General features: G+C 41.1%; 1 protein-coding gene across 4 annotated transcripts in view; it reads left to right on the top strand.

Annotated features, from left to right (window-relative positions):
• The window catches only part of SMURF2 (SMAD specific E3 ubiquitin protein ligase 2), an 88,795-nt gene that overhangs the window by 51,853 nt on the left and 21,737 nt on the right, over positions 1-15,205 (top strand). For 3 of the 4 annotated variants that reach the window (XM_044981271.1, XM_044981270.1, XM_044981273.1), the window contains 5 exons: positions 2,587-2,670; positions 5,998-6,200; positions 9,875-9,959; positions 14,727-14,885; positions 15,115-15,180. In XM_044981271.1, coding sequence (XP_044837206.1) covers positions 2,587-2,670; positions 5,998-6,200; positions 9,875-9,959; positions 14,727-14,885; positions 15,115-15,180 — 597 coding nt within the window. The remainder of the gene's footprint in view (positions 1-2,586; positions 2,671-5,997; positions 6,201-9,874; positions 9,960-14,726; positions 14,886-15,114; positions 15,181-15,205) is intronic. The other variant, XM_044981272.1, reaches the window with a different exon arrangement.

Raw genomic sequence — 15,205 nt, 5'->3', positions numbered from 1 at the left:
CATACCAGTCACTGACTTAACTGTAGAAGGTACTTACTGAGGCTATGTCTACAATACAGCTGGAATCGACACTCTGAGATTGATCCACCGGCAGTCGATTTAGCGGGTCTAGTGAAGACCCACCAAATCGACAGCAGATGGCTCTCCAGTCGACCCCTGTACTCTTCCCCCCTCCCCCCCCCGACAAGAAGAGTAAGGTAAGTCGACGGGAGAGTTTCTCCCGTCAGCCCACCGCGGTGTAGACCCCGCGGTAACTCAACCTAAGTTACGTTGACTCCAGCTGCGTTATTCACATAGCTGGAGTTGCGTAGCTTTGGTTGACTTATCACGGTAGTGTAGACATAGCCTTACTCAGAATGTTTGCTAAGAAAATGATTGCGAGAAAATCTCCCATCGACTTACCTTACTCTTCTCGTTGGGGGTAGAGTACAGGGATCGACTGGAGAGTGATCTGCAGTCAATTTGGTGGGTCTTTACTAGGTCCGCTAAATTGACTGCCAGTGGTCCATCTCAGAGCGTCAATCCCTGTCATAGTGTAGACCTGCCCTAATAGTGTGAGCATTGTCTATGTGTTTGCCCATTCGGAGGGCGGGAGGAGAGCATGTTATATCAGTGAGTGAATGAAAGTATATACCTAAGAACCCACACCTGGTTTGAGAATTATAGAACAGATAATTGACTTACATGAATATAATGTAAATCTAAGTGAGAACTAACGTTCTTGAACAGCCATGCTTCACCCACAAGATAATCTCATAGGACCCAATGCCCTAATTTTGTACCCCATGTAATGTGAGAGCATGCCCAAAATGTCTTCTACAGAGCTGTAGAGAGGATATAGTATTGTAAAAATGGGTGTCTCTTCTTCTCACTTGTAAATCAGGAAAACAGTATTGTTCAAGGTCGTGGAGACTGAATTCTTCTGTACTTGCCTGCCAAAGGCTGGGTTCAGGATATTTTTTTCCTCTATGAAAACTGATGAGATCAATACCTAAAGCAGCTTGGAGACTTCAGAAAAATGTGCTGTTTTAGGTGCTTTGGCTAGCATCTGTGTAGCAGAGGAAAAACAGAATTCTGAATGTGAGTCTTGGCAGGGAAAGACAGGAGAAAATTTATATTTTTAAATGAAAATTGAAAAATCAGTTATCACTAAGTCATAAACCACATTATGATGTTGCTTGAGAGTCTGAAGAAGTTTTAAGAAAATTCTAAAAAGCTATGTAAGTCACTGTTAAATATTTCCCTTCTAAACATTTCTTAGTTAATTGTATAAATGCAAAGCTAGTTTAATCCTTTTAAGAGAGAATTTTTAATGGAAAAATAAAATAGAAAAGTCCTGTAATTTAAGGACAAATACAGTAAAAGCTTTTTTTATCCGACATGTTGGGAAAATTGGGGGTGAAGGTGAAAAATTCCAGTTAAGTAAGGAGGGGGTGCAGAGCTGGGGGTTGGGGCGCGGGAGAGAGTGTGGGATTGGGGCATGGGTTCTGGGAGGGAGTTTGGGTGCAGGAGGGAGCTCGGGGCAGAGAGTTGGGGCACAGGAGGGCTTCAAGGTGCTGGATCCAGGGGGCACTCACCTTGGGCGGCTCCCCGCAAGTGGCAACCCGTCCCTGCTGTTCCTAGGTGGAGGTGCAGCTAGACAGCTTTTTGCACGGTCCCTGCTCTGCCCCAAGCGCTGGCTCCGCAGCTCCCATTGGCTGCAGTTCCTGTGGGCAAAGGCAGCATGCAGAGCCACCTAGCCACGCCTCCACCTAGGAGCAGCAAGGACAGGTCGCGGCTTCCAGTGAGCCACGTGGAGCTAGGTAGGGAGCCTGCTGGCCCTGGACCATAAACCGGACTTTCTATAAAAATTAGAAATGCCGGTTTATAGAGTTTTCCGGATAACACAGCTTCTACAGTAGTAATTTTTATCAAAGGAAACTGGTGCAAAAAAGATACTGTGCATGATTGTTGGTTCACAAAAAGATAAGCTGATTGCACCAGAGAACTTCTGGTGCTTCACATTAACTTGCTGCCCATCATTTGTAACAGATGCCTAAATTATTAGCAGTGGTTGAACAGAATTTTAAGGAATGCATATATTTCAGAGGAAAAGGTGAAGAAAGAATATCTTGCAACAAGCTTTTTAGCTATGACATTAGGAGTAATATTTATTATTTTATATGACATAAGTGTGTTTACAGGATGTTTCATTTTTAATGAGTATAGATAAATTGTGTTAATCCACCATATTTAATAGAAATTTATATTAAAACAACAGAGTTTATTAGAAGCAGTTGCCAAATAATAAAAAACTGAGTGTATTATCAAACATGAAATACTTTTATTAGGAAACTTGTGGAGTATTTGGAGTTAATTTAACTTTGAATAGTTACTGAATGTGAAGACACAACATTGTTAATGATTTGTCTGGCTTCAAGAAGAAAACATTTTATTAATTCTGGGAGTTGAGCTTTCACTATTCAGCTACTATGATTCATAATAGATGATGTCTTCCTGAGTTGGCTGTTGTGTTAGAAACATTTTTGTGCCTTGGTTTCCTGGAAATATCACTCATTGCCTTATCTCTCAATGTCCGAATTCTAGTTGGGAGGAGCGGAGAACTGCCTCTGGAAGGATCCAGTATTTAAATCACATTACACGGACAACTCAGTGGGAGCGACCAACACGGTAAGAAATTATAAAACATGCCTACAGTGGAATTCACCTACTGATCAAAAGTACTGAGCACTCGCAGCTCCCATTGGGCTCAAGAGTATGTGCTCAGCAATCCCTGAAAATCATGCCCCAGATATATTATATTTCTCCCCACTCCTGCTTAATTCACAGGAATCATTCCAGCTAGATTTCTCTGTACAGGTCTTCATATCACTGATTTTTGGTAGGGTTCCACAGTGATGAAATCTAAGAATGCCAGCCTTTACAAAGTGGCCATTATGAAAAAGGGATTCTGACTGGACGACAAATGTCTGCAGATATGCTATAACTGTATGGGCCAGCACTCTTAAGCTAATTGTTACAAATATGTAACCAGTTTTTTAAATGAATATAATCAGCTCCACTTACAATAGCAGTCAAATCTGTCAACCTTCATTTCCTCAAACCAAGTGGACTTCTGCAATTATCTAAGCCTTAAATAGTCTCTGTGCATTTTCTTCTGGAGTTTTTTGCAGACCCTCTATCTTCTCGTCCTTCCTCAATAGCCCTTATCCTTTGGAAAATTCAATGTGTGTAAAGAATAGATGGGCAAATGACCTGCGTTGTTAAACTTTCAGTTCTACTATATGCCTGCATTTCTCAATTGAAAGAACTATTTATTAATTTTATTTATGAATTTATATTTTCTTGATTATATAAAAATGTCTATCCTAAGGTCTAGACACACAAATATGTCCCTAGTTTTGTACTGTGGAATGTATGGGTAGACTCCTGTGCCTATATGGATCCCCATGTGACACATTGGAGGTTCTGTGAAGGGTCATTGTATGAACCCATAATGTTTGTAACTCTTGTTCACTAACCCAGACTATCAGGGCCAACAATTTCTACCTCGCTTATCCCACTTACACTATCCTTATCTGATACCCTTCTCAAAAGGTAGTGGGGGGGATGGGACAGATAAGTCTTGTAGCATACCCTGAAGTTTTATATGCTCTTAACCCCTCCACTTACCCTAGTGTCCCCATCCCATCTCCTAATCTCTTTTGCGTCCACTTCTGTCTTCCTCTTCTCCTTACCCTCTCACTGTCCTCTGGCTCTTCCACCCTCCCCCCCCGCCCCCAACATACATTAGTCTCTCCCATCTTAAAAATATATATATACCCTTGGCCTCACTTTGCCTCTCCAGCTACCACTCTCTTTCTTCTCCCTTTCATCTCTAAGCTCATTGAACATGCTGTTTACAATTGTTACCTGGAGTTCCTCTCCTCCAATTCCATTCTAGACCCTTTCCATTCTGTCTTTTATCCCTTTCATTCAACTGAAACCACTCTTGCCAAAGTCTCTAATGTCCTCTTAGCTAAAGCTCAGAACCGCCACTCCATCCTCCTTCTTGACTTGTCAGCCACCTCTGACACAGCTTACCATACTTTTCTTGAAATCTTGTACTGCCTTGGTTTCCTTGACTCCAACCTCTTGTGGTTCTCCTATCTCTCTAATCACTCCTTCAGTGTGTCCTTTTGGAAGATCCTTCAGATCCTCTCTCCAGCTTTCTGTGGTGGTTCAGAGGTTGTGGTCTTCTCTCTTTACACTTTTATCTCTGGGTAATCTCATCCACAAACACACACTCAACTTTCATCTCTATGCTGATGACTCACAGATCTACCTCTCTACTCCGGAACGGTCTCCTTCTCTCCAAACTAAAATCTTGGCCTGTGTCTCCGACATCACCTTGTGGATGTCTAGCTGCCAGCTCAAGATAAACGTGGCTAAAGCAGAGCTCCTAATTTCCCACACCCCCAAAGGTCCTCCTTGCTATGTCCTTTCTCGATCACTGTGGACAACACCAGCATCTTGCCCGTCACTCTCTGGGCTTGTAACCTGCAACTCCGACCTCTGTCTAGGTCCTCACATCCATGCTATGTCTAAATCTCGCTGATTGTTTTTCTGCATAACATCAGTAAGTTATGGCTTTTTTCTATCCATTCACACAGCTAAAACTTTCATGCAAGCTCTTGTCATCCTGCGTGTCTCTTACTGCAACATCCTTCTTTCTGGCCTTGACAAATGCAATCTCACCCCACTCATATCTGTTCAGAATGCTGCTGCAAAGATCATTTCTTAGCTCATTGCTTTTATCATATCCCCTTCTCTTTGAATCCCTTCACTGGCTCCCCCTTCTCTTTTGTATCAAACATAAGCTGCTTGTATTTACTTTTAAGGCCCATCATAGTCAATCCTCACACTACGTGTCATCATTCATTTGCTATCAAGCTGTCAGTGCTCACCTCCGATCAGCCCATGATTTCAACCGCCACTTATTTTCAAACAGATACCTGTGTTACCCATGCACTTGGGAGGAGCACCCCATAAACATCAACATAGCTATCTCATTATGCATCTTCAAATCCCACCTGGAAAATCTTTTGCCATGATGCCTACAAAAAAACTTGACAACAGTTAGGCTGCTGATATGTGGGGACTGCTGCCTATCGTTATGACCAATATTGTCGTCTTGTTTATTTGTGTGTCTATCCATCTGTTGTCTCTTGTCTTATAATTAGATTATAAACTCCTTGGGACATGGACTGTCTTTTTGTTTGGTGTCTGAACAGTGCCTATTGCAATGGGGGTCATGGTTTATGACCAGGGCTCCTAGGCATTATGGACATACAAATAATAAATAATAAAAACAATATGCTCAGGTAATGTCTGACAGGGGGGTGGGGGGGAGTTCCTGAGCTGCAGGCCCCTCGCTAAAAAGACCCTACTGCCAGCCCCGCCCTTTTTTTTTTTTAAAGTGTGTGGAGAGGTGTTAAATCAAGTGCTTCACATGACTTAGACTGCTGCCGCAGCAGAGAGCAGCAGTCTTTAAGGTAGGCAGAACCCATAACAATTTGAGCTAAAATGAACACCCTGAGTTGTATCTGGAAGCTAATTGACAGCCAGTGCTTATCACAGAGCACAGGCATAATGTGCTTCCTGCAAGAAGCACTGCTAAGCTCGTGTATTGCTACATTCTGCACTAGCTAATGTTTTCAAATGGTCTTCAGATGTAACCCATGTAGAGTACGCTGGACAAATGCATGAATAGCTTAGCAAGGTCTACAAGAGAGTAGTTTACTGTCTTATCAAAGCAGTCTTTGACACAGCGGATACCTGAATATTTCTCACATGTTTTATGAAATTAAACATGAGTGACTGTTTCCTGCACTTTTAGTGACTGATGCTTTCATCTATTGTATGTAAATGTTGTTTCATAAAGGATAGATGTGGTTGGAGAGAATAATTTCCTTGATTACAAAAGGCAAGTAACCTTTTCTCATTACCTCTCAACAGACCAGCATCTGAATATTCTAGCCCAGGCAGACCTCTGAGCTGCTTTGTGGATGAGAACACACCAATTACAGGAACAAATGGTGCGACATGTGGACAGTCATCAGATCCCAGATTGGCAGAGAGAAGAGTCAGGTCTCAAAGGCATAGGAATTACATGAGCAGAACACATTTACATACTCCTCCTGACCTGCCTGAGGGATATGGTATGTGAGTTAAAAAATAACGTGACATTATTCCAGTCCTTCTCTAAGAAATTAGGTAAATGAGGTTCCCTCCTCCCCTGCTCTTTGTAACTTTTTTCGATCCTCTTTCTTTGATAACAGATTTAAAATGTTGATCTGTCTGGGGTCTGCACAAAGTCTTAAATTTAAGCTTGGCCTTCTGGTGATAGCCTTATTGTAAAGCAGTGAGACATTTTGTGAGGAAGATGGAGCACTTCTTCCCATTCCATTATTCCTGTCCTTGTTCTCTGGACAATTTAGTGACATTTCTATAAATTGGAAGTAAATACTTCCCTGCACTGTTTCACAATCAGATGAAGAAATGTGCCAGATGGAAGCCATTAGTGAAGGGCAGACAAAAATGGTAACTGCATTTGGAGCTATTAAACTTTTCTTTAAGACTTTTGCTGTTCCCAGAATATGTATTTGTTTCCATAGTAGATTCTTACAAGAGTGCACTTAAATGATAGGACATTATTAATGTGCCACATATATGCTCAATTGCAGATGAATACATGTGCAATGGTCAAATGGGCAAACTTAGGTATGATTTGTGGTTAAGTTAAAGAAAGGACTTTGATACATTTTATAAACTCTTTAAATTTAAATTAATCTTGATATTTAAAAGCATAATTTGATTCTCTTCCCTTCTGTACGTAAATTGAAGTGGTAAGGTTCATTTGTGACTTGAGGGGAGGGAGAAACTCTTGCAGTTTTTAAACTTGCAGCCCTAGAGCTCAGTACAACACTCACTATGGGCAATAGGTGTCTTTCCACAAACTGCAGTGGGAGTTGGAACAAGCCATATTCCAGCATGTTGGAAAGCCCTCCCTTATATTTTGTTAGTGTGTAGATGATGGGTGATAAATTGCAAGAACTAGAAAGGAGGAAGCCTGGTGCCAGTAGAAACATACATTACAATAAGATTGATTAGAAAGAGGCTGGAAAATCATGGAACACATTAAAAATCATGTGGCTTTCCCCCCACAATTTACAGAGGTTCACCTACTTTGTTTCCATAGTATTTAAAAAGGTCATCACCACCCCATCATAAAGCAGTGTGGCCTAGTGGCTAGAGTATTGGGCCAGGACTCAGAAGATCTGGGTTCTGAGGATGTTATGAAGGCAAGACTATAGCAGGATTCAAAAAAGAACTAGATATGTTCATGGAGGTTAGGTCCATCAGTGGCTATTGGCCAGGATGGGCAGGGATAGCCATAGGTGCCAACTTCCCCTCTGCCCCATGGGTGTTCGACACACCCCTGGCCCTGGCCCTGCCCCTGCACCACTCTCGCCCGGCCCCAATTGCACCCCCTTCCCCCAAGTCCCTGACCCTGCCCTGCCTCTTTACTGCCTTGTCCCCTGAGCATGCCGCATCCCCACTCCTCCCGGAAAGTCCTAAGCGCTGCCAAACAGCTGTTAGGTGGTGGGAAGGAGCAGGGAGGTGGCGAGGAAGGGATGGGGGTGGGGAGGGAAGAGGGGAGCACCTGCTAATTTTTCCCTGTGGGTGCTGCATCCCCACAGCACCCAGGGAGTCAGCACCTATGGGGATGGTGTCCCTAGCCTCTGTTTGCCAGACGCTGGGAAGGAGCGACAGGGAATGGATCACTTGATGGTTACCTGTTCTGTTCTTTCCTTTTGGGGCACGTGGCATTGGCCACTGTCGGAAGACAGGATACTGGGCTAGATGGACCTTTGGTCTGACCCAGTATTGCCATTCTTATGTTCTATTCCTGGCTCTGCCACTGGAGTGCTGGGTGACCTTGGACAAGTATGTGCCTTAGTTTCCCCATCTGTAAAATGGAGATAATGATACTGCAAAGCACTTTGAGATCTGCTGATGAAAAGCGCTGTATAAGAGTGGAGTATTGTTATACTTTGATCACTTCACATATTTTGTCAAGTAAGCTATAGTGGATGACGCAAGTAGTTAACGTCTGCATGGTAATGTGACCTTGTGCCTTAACATTTCCTAAAATCAAGTGCTTTTAGCTATTCAGTAGGTTTAACTGAACTTCATGAAGTTTCAGTTTTTAAAATTGGAAGACTTCTGGCACAACTGAATGAGCCCTTACCCATGTGGCTAGAGAAGATACTCTCACAGTTGTAAGTGTAGTTGGCCAAGTTGATTCCATCTCTCATAATACCTATAAAAACACTTCAACACAGAGATAATGCTGTAATCTCATTAAATGTCTAATCTTTTAGTGGAAGTTTTTGCATTTGATGTGGTGTTCCTCATTTATCTAGAGGCTTTTATAGGACACTACCAGCTGGTAGTAGAGAAATACCTATGTCATTGATAATGACTTGTTAATTACCTAGATATTTGGGTCAAGGACATCTGAATTGACTCTTTAGGGAAGTGGAACATTTTAAAGTAAAACATGGAATATTTAGTAGCTGCTTTGAATTTTTTTTTTTTAAAGGCTGCATTCTTGTCTCATTTTGTATACAGACTTAATCTTTCTAGTGTACAACTAGGGGAATATTGGAATACTTTTGTTTTAGACTACTTGAGAAATGTTACCACATTTGATAGTTCTGGAAGGCTGGTACAAAGACTGTTTTGAAACATGTTTCCACATTGTTCAATTGCTGATATAACTTCTGCTATACCCTGCTTAATTAAAAAAAAAAACAAAAAAAACCCACTTTACCAAAAAGTCTGATTTAGATCCCTATGACAGTACACTTAGGCTTTGTCTGTACCACGCAGCTTTTAGCAACATGGCCACGCCTTTACAGCTATGCTGCTAAAAAGCATGCAGTGTAGCTGCTGTTTGACGGCAGAAGAAAGCTCTCCTGCTGACAAAAAACTTCCACCCCCCACAAGCTGCAGCAGCTTTGTTGGCAGGAGAGTGCTCCTGCTGACAAAGCACTGTTCACACTGGTGCTGTTCATCTGTAAAATTTTTGTATTTCGGGGTGTATGTTTTTTAACACCTCTGAATGACAAAAGTTTTGCCGACAAAGTTCCAGTGTAGACAAAGCCTGAGACTCTCTCTAATGGGACTTTTATGCCTATTATAACCATGTAATATGTGCTAGTTTAGAGTTTGTAAAATGTGTGCTATTCTAGAGTTTAGGCACTGCCTTAGAGGAAGTAAAAGCCCAGTATTGCTGAGATTTTATTATGTAATCCCAGATGTAGACACAATTCCAGAAGAAACTGAAACCTTTGTCTCCTAATAGACTCCTGTGAACTGCAAAGAAAAGATACTGCTCTCCTATCCATATCTACAAATTGTAGTATTTCCCCAAAATTCTGAGACTGTAGAAAAACCATTCCATGCCTCTACCAAAAACAAATATCTAAAAACTGTCAGATTGCCAATTTTCAAGGTTTGCTACTATGTTAATTGACTCTGATTTGGATTTCTTACTTGGACACCACATGCAACCTGCTCAGCCTGCTGTCAGGAAGCCTAGCTCTCTCCACATGTTAATCCGATGACAGTACCTAGAAACCTTCCATGGAAAAAATCTGTTTAACCACATTTCTAGAGCATCTCTTCTTTTGAGCAGGGCTTTTTGGTTAGTAACTTTGTCTATAATCTTGTAGTATGAGCTGGATGACTTTTTTATTTTCCTTTTTGCCTTTCATGTTTGTCAATCTTTGTGGTTGTTCTTGTATTATTTTATCTTAATTAACAGAGCAAAGGACAACTCAGCAAGGTCAGGTCTATTTCCTGCATACTCAGACAGGTGTAAGCACATGGCATGACCCAAGAGTACCAAGGTAAGAGAAGAACTCACATGTCTTTATTGTTATATGAAGTCTTAAATTAAACAGGACGCTCTTAAAATTGCTTGTCCTCCAATATTACACTGTTGAATGTTACTTAAGAGAATATGCAGACTAGCTTGCTAGATGAGACACACCCCTGCCCTCTTCTCCACCCCCACCCCTCCCCAGCATCCAGCTTGTCATCTTGACATAAGCCACTCAACAAAATAAATTACACCCCTTGCATCGAAAACTAAGACTTCAAAGAATTCTTCAATAGTAGAAAGTCTCGGAGAATAAATAAAACTGTTTTTATGAAAGGAGGTATAGTACCTGATGGTGTTAGTATCAGATATAGCCCCAAAGATTATAAGCAAGTCTGGCTTTTTATCCCTAATAAAAGTAGTAGAAGATGGAAAAATCACTAAGGCTTGGTCTACACTACACAGCTTTGTCGCTAAAAGTCAGGCAGTGTAAACGCTGTTTGTCAACACTTTGCTGACACAATACTTCCACCGTCTATGAGCGGGTTTCGCTTTGTTGACTGGAAAGCGCTCCTGCCGACAACGCAGGCATTCACATAGGCACTTGCCTTGGCAAAACTTTTGTCTTTCAGGGGAGTGGGAGGGTTTAAGCACCTGTGAATGACAAAACTATCGTTGAATTAGCAGTGTAGACAAAGCCTTAATGTGTAGGGCTGGCTCAGTCAAAAGTTCTCAGCTCCCACTGAGAGAAATGGCCGCTCCCAGAAGCTCATCATCCTGGCTTCTGCCTTTAGGTACCTAAATGAGAACTGAGCCCTTGTAAAAATCTGGCCCATAGAAGATAACTGAAAAATGAGAATTTAGCAACATAAATTTAAGTGCAAATCTTGTCAAACTGGATTATTTTTTGTTTGCAGACAAACCTGGGAATTTAAATTCCTAACTGTGCTGGACATTAAAAATTGTGGATTTAACACAGACCTTGTTTTTATGGCTCATTACAACAATTTGTAACACGTTCTGCTGCCTACTCACCCTCCTTTTCCCTATGACTGCAGAGGTGCTAAGTGGTCTCCTAAACACCCCTTGTGTTTAACAATCTGTCCCACCTTCTATTTACCTGCAATACTCTCTGGTTACCTTCTGCAGATTTGAGGAAGATCTCTGTGAAGCTTGAAAGCTTGTCCTTTCCAAAAATAGAAGTTGGTCCAATAAAAGAGATTACCTCATTCATCTTGTCTCTCAGGGTTATTTTACTGACAGAATAAAAAAATTGAAAAGAATATGGTTGATGTCTTGTATGTTTAGACTTTAATAATGCATTGGATACAATATCTTATGGTCTCATAATCAAAGTAATTCATATTGGCTTGGGTATGAATACTATCCCATAGTTTAGAACTAGCTGAAGGACTGCAAATAAAGGGTAATGAAAAATGACAAGTTTTGAAGTTGAAAAAGGTGTGTAGTGTATTACTTCAGGATTTGGAGTTAAATCCCTTTTCATTAAATATCTTCCTTTAATGATCTGGAAGGAGGGAGCAGGCAGCACATACATGAAATGTATGTATTACACTAATTTGGGAGGCGATATTATGAACACCACTGAGGACAAGGCAGTAGTACAAAGGGACCTAGATGTATTAGAAAGGGATGCTCGAAACAGCAAAATATGGTTTAACTTGGAAAATGTAAGCCAATATGTTTGTGTTAAAAGGTAACTTGAAACACTGATACTCAATAGGATATAGAAGTCGTGAAATTGGTGGGATACACCTAGAGGTGACCATGGATAGCATTTTGTAATAGTCAAAGATCCAGTGTGAGGCTGTGTGTACAGGGGTATTGTATTGTGGAGCAAGAGGGAATACATAGACTGTTCCTCGGATATCATAGTTAGTTCAGGGCACCTCATTACCCATAGACAAATGGGAAGGAGTACACACATGAGAACCAAACTGATAGAAGGGATTGGCTTGATTCTTTACACACAAAAAGCTAATGTGTACAGCTTGGCTAAACATTTAAAGGGAAAGATTAATCTGAAGTTTGCAAATATCGGGAGGAAGGGGAATATAATTAGGAGTAATTAATTAATTAAGAGGGAAAAGAGATCCTGAAAATATTCCATACATCGATGAGATGTACTAAATTCTGGAATGGTTTCCTAAGTGAAATGGGGAAGCCCAATTTTCTTGACATATTTGAAACTAGATTAAGTACTAGAAAAATGTGCTCTGCAGAATAAATTCTGCCTTTTTAGGTGGAGATGGACAGGATAATCCAATACATCTTTGCATCTCCACTTTCCAGAAGGTTGAGGTTTACTGTCCCACTCATTAAACGTATCCCTGTCTGTGTAAAAAGAGAGAATTATTGTTAGCTTAAAAAAAAATTGTTAACACACTGGAAGCTCTTTAAGATTATTACCTCCTAAAATCTGCAGATGCTAATGTAAAAATGGCATGTACAGCCCTAAATTGGCAGCAAGCCCTGAGATTTATAAGAAACTTAACAACTCTGTGGTTGTCTTCTGCTCATGTTCATTCCCATGTAAATGAATGTTGGATTGCAAGAAGTGGGTAAGGTGCTTCAAAACGATAGTATGAAGAACAAAATGTAAAGTTTTTAATGAAAAAGTGACACTTTATGCTGTTTGAAATACTACTTTTAAGACAAGGAAAAATACTTTTTATTGTGATGTTGTCCTGAACCTTTGGGGACTATGGAGAAGATTTTCTAAAACACAAAAGGCAATTAAGCAGCTGATGCCAAATTGTTAACTTCCATTTGTGCCTTAGAAAATCTTCCCCTGCATCACACTTTCCATCATTTTCTGTGGGCAATGTATTCTCTATCTTGCTGCATAGAACTAGTTTCCATTTTGTATGTGGGGATTTTTTTTAAAATACACCTTAATTTATCCACACTTTTTGTGCGTCAGATAGTTGAAGTTGCAAATGAGAGCATATTGACATTTAGTTGTTTGTGGGTGTGATCAGGTGGCTTAACATCTACTTCATAGAATACTTCCGTCATTTTGCCCTGTCATTATTTACGGCTACAGACTTGACCAGGGGCGGCTCTACCTTTTTGGCCGCCCCAAGCAGTCATGCGCGGGAGGCGCCCCGGAGCCGCGGGAGCAGCGGACCTCCCGCGGGCATGACTGCAGAGGGACCGCTGGTCCCGCGTGGCTCGGCTGGACCTCCCGCGGCTGCGGACGGTTCACGGGTGCGGCGGCTCCGCTTGAGCTGCCGCAGTCATGCCTGCGGGAGGTCCAGCCAAGCCGCGGGACGAGCGCCCCCTCCGCAGTCATGCCTGCGGCAGGTCCAGTCGTCCCGGGGCTCCGGTGGACCTCCCGCAGGCATGACTGCAGCAGGTCTGCCGGCCCAGCCTGCCGCCCCCCCCCCCCCCCGGCCGCAGGGGACGCCCCCTAGATTTTGCCGCCCTAGGCACCAGCTTGTTTTGCTGGTGCCTAGAGCCGCCCCTGGACTTGACGCAAGAAAGGAGGGTTTAGAAATTATACCTGTAGCCTATATAAGTACATGCCTCTCTCTCTTAAATAGATCAACCTCATTTTGGTTGTTCAGGTTGGGGATGGGGAAGGAAATCCAAATTCTAGACTGGTGGCAGAATATAACAACATTTATATTCATTTGTACTTTTGTATTTAATAGATTTAATTAAGAGCAGCACAAACTTCTTAAACTGTAATTATAATGAAAAGATAGAAGCTGCTGTGTGATAGCAAGAGGTCAGTGGATCTGCAAATTAACAATTTAGAAAAATTGCTTTATTAAAATGCTTTGGACAAAAAGTATTATTAGCTAGATATTTATTGCTCCACCGAAAAGGGCGAGCTACTAAAGAGATTTCCTTTCACTGTACTTATTGTAATCTTGTAAATTCTTTCATATATTCTGTTAAAATACTATTTTCTAACTATTTACAATGACACTACTGAAAAACAGTACTGCTATGCTTCATATCCTACAACAAGACCACACAAAGGGTATAGTGTGTATTTGGGACCAAATTGCTTCATGAATTACATATGCCCTACTTCCAAGGGTGTCAACAGAAGTTGAGCTAGAATACCTAAAGGTTGTCAGGGAGAAGGGATGTTTTATCATTCCTCAGAGAAATGCTATGCAGTTTTTAAAAACCACAATATTCATCTTAAATAAATTAACCTGCAAATGCTACTTGCATTCTTCTGGCTTTAATAGAGATTACCTGAGACCACTTAATGGTTTACTTAAAATACTCGTTAAAGAGCTTTTCTTGCATCTAATTGTTTGTTTTTTAAAACAGTCAAAAATGGCCTTTTGTTTGGGCAGATATCCATGCATAAATCGTCATGGAAAATGTAACTAATCAGAAACGTGGTTTGTTTTGTGTGAGTTTTTAAAATGTGATTGAGTGGCTTAAATGACTACTGTTGTTGTTTTAAAAACTGTTTTTATTGTTAAAACTAGTGCAACTCCTTTTGGCAAATATGGTGGCAGCTTTTATTTTTGTTTTTAAGTCTGTATTAAATTAGTATCTGATTGTTATTTTGTAAAAATGAAGATTATGTAATAACTGCTTTTCAAATGCATGTGTAGTCGGGTGTGTATATTTTCATTTTCTCTGGTAGGCTTGTACCTTGGGAGTAGAGATTCCAGCTGAACAGATTAAGTTTCTGAAACAATACATTTTCTCAGACTTCATGGAATTGTTCTGTTACATTTACACTTGTTTGGCTCAGAGGCCAAATGCTGAGGTATTTTTCATTTTATATTTGTTTTTGCAGGGATCTTAGCAACATCAATTGTGAAGAGCTTGGTCCACTGCCTCCTGGATGGGAGATCCGTAATACAGCAACAGGCAGAGTTTATTTTGTCGACCATAACAACAGAACGACACAGTTTACAGATCCGCGGCTATCTGCTAATTTGCACTTAGTTTTAAAGTAAGTTTGAGAAGTGTCCAGCACACATGAAATTTAATATTAGATCAAGAAGGTGACTCTCGTGAGAGTGCTTGTTATAAGCCAAGGTGCATTCTGTGTTATGTAAACTCTCTGTAACAGTATTTGCCCTTAAATTTAACATGCTGCAGACATCTGTGTATATACATAGTATATATGAGAGAGCTTTGATTACTATATAAATATTTTAATCTCTACCACCCTTCAACAGGGGCGTGGCCACTGTGATGTCATGGGGGGGCAGGTGCCGTCCCATGGAAGAGATCTGCCACCCCAGGTGAGATATTGTATAACAGTGGCAT

Source organism: Mauremys mutica, chromosome 12 (assembly GCF_020497125.1).
Source record: "Mauremys mutica isolate MM-2020 ecotype Southern chromosome 12, ASM2049712v1, whole genome shotgun sequence".
NCBI classification, from domain to species: domain Eukaryota; kingdom Metazoa; phylum Chordata; order Testudines; family Geoemydidae; genus Mauremys; species Mauremys mutica.
The sequence above is the reverse complement of the archived record's forward strand: the minus strand, read 5'-3'. Positions and strand labels throughout refer to the sequence as shown.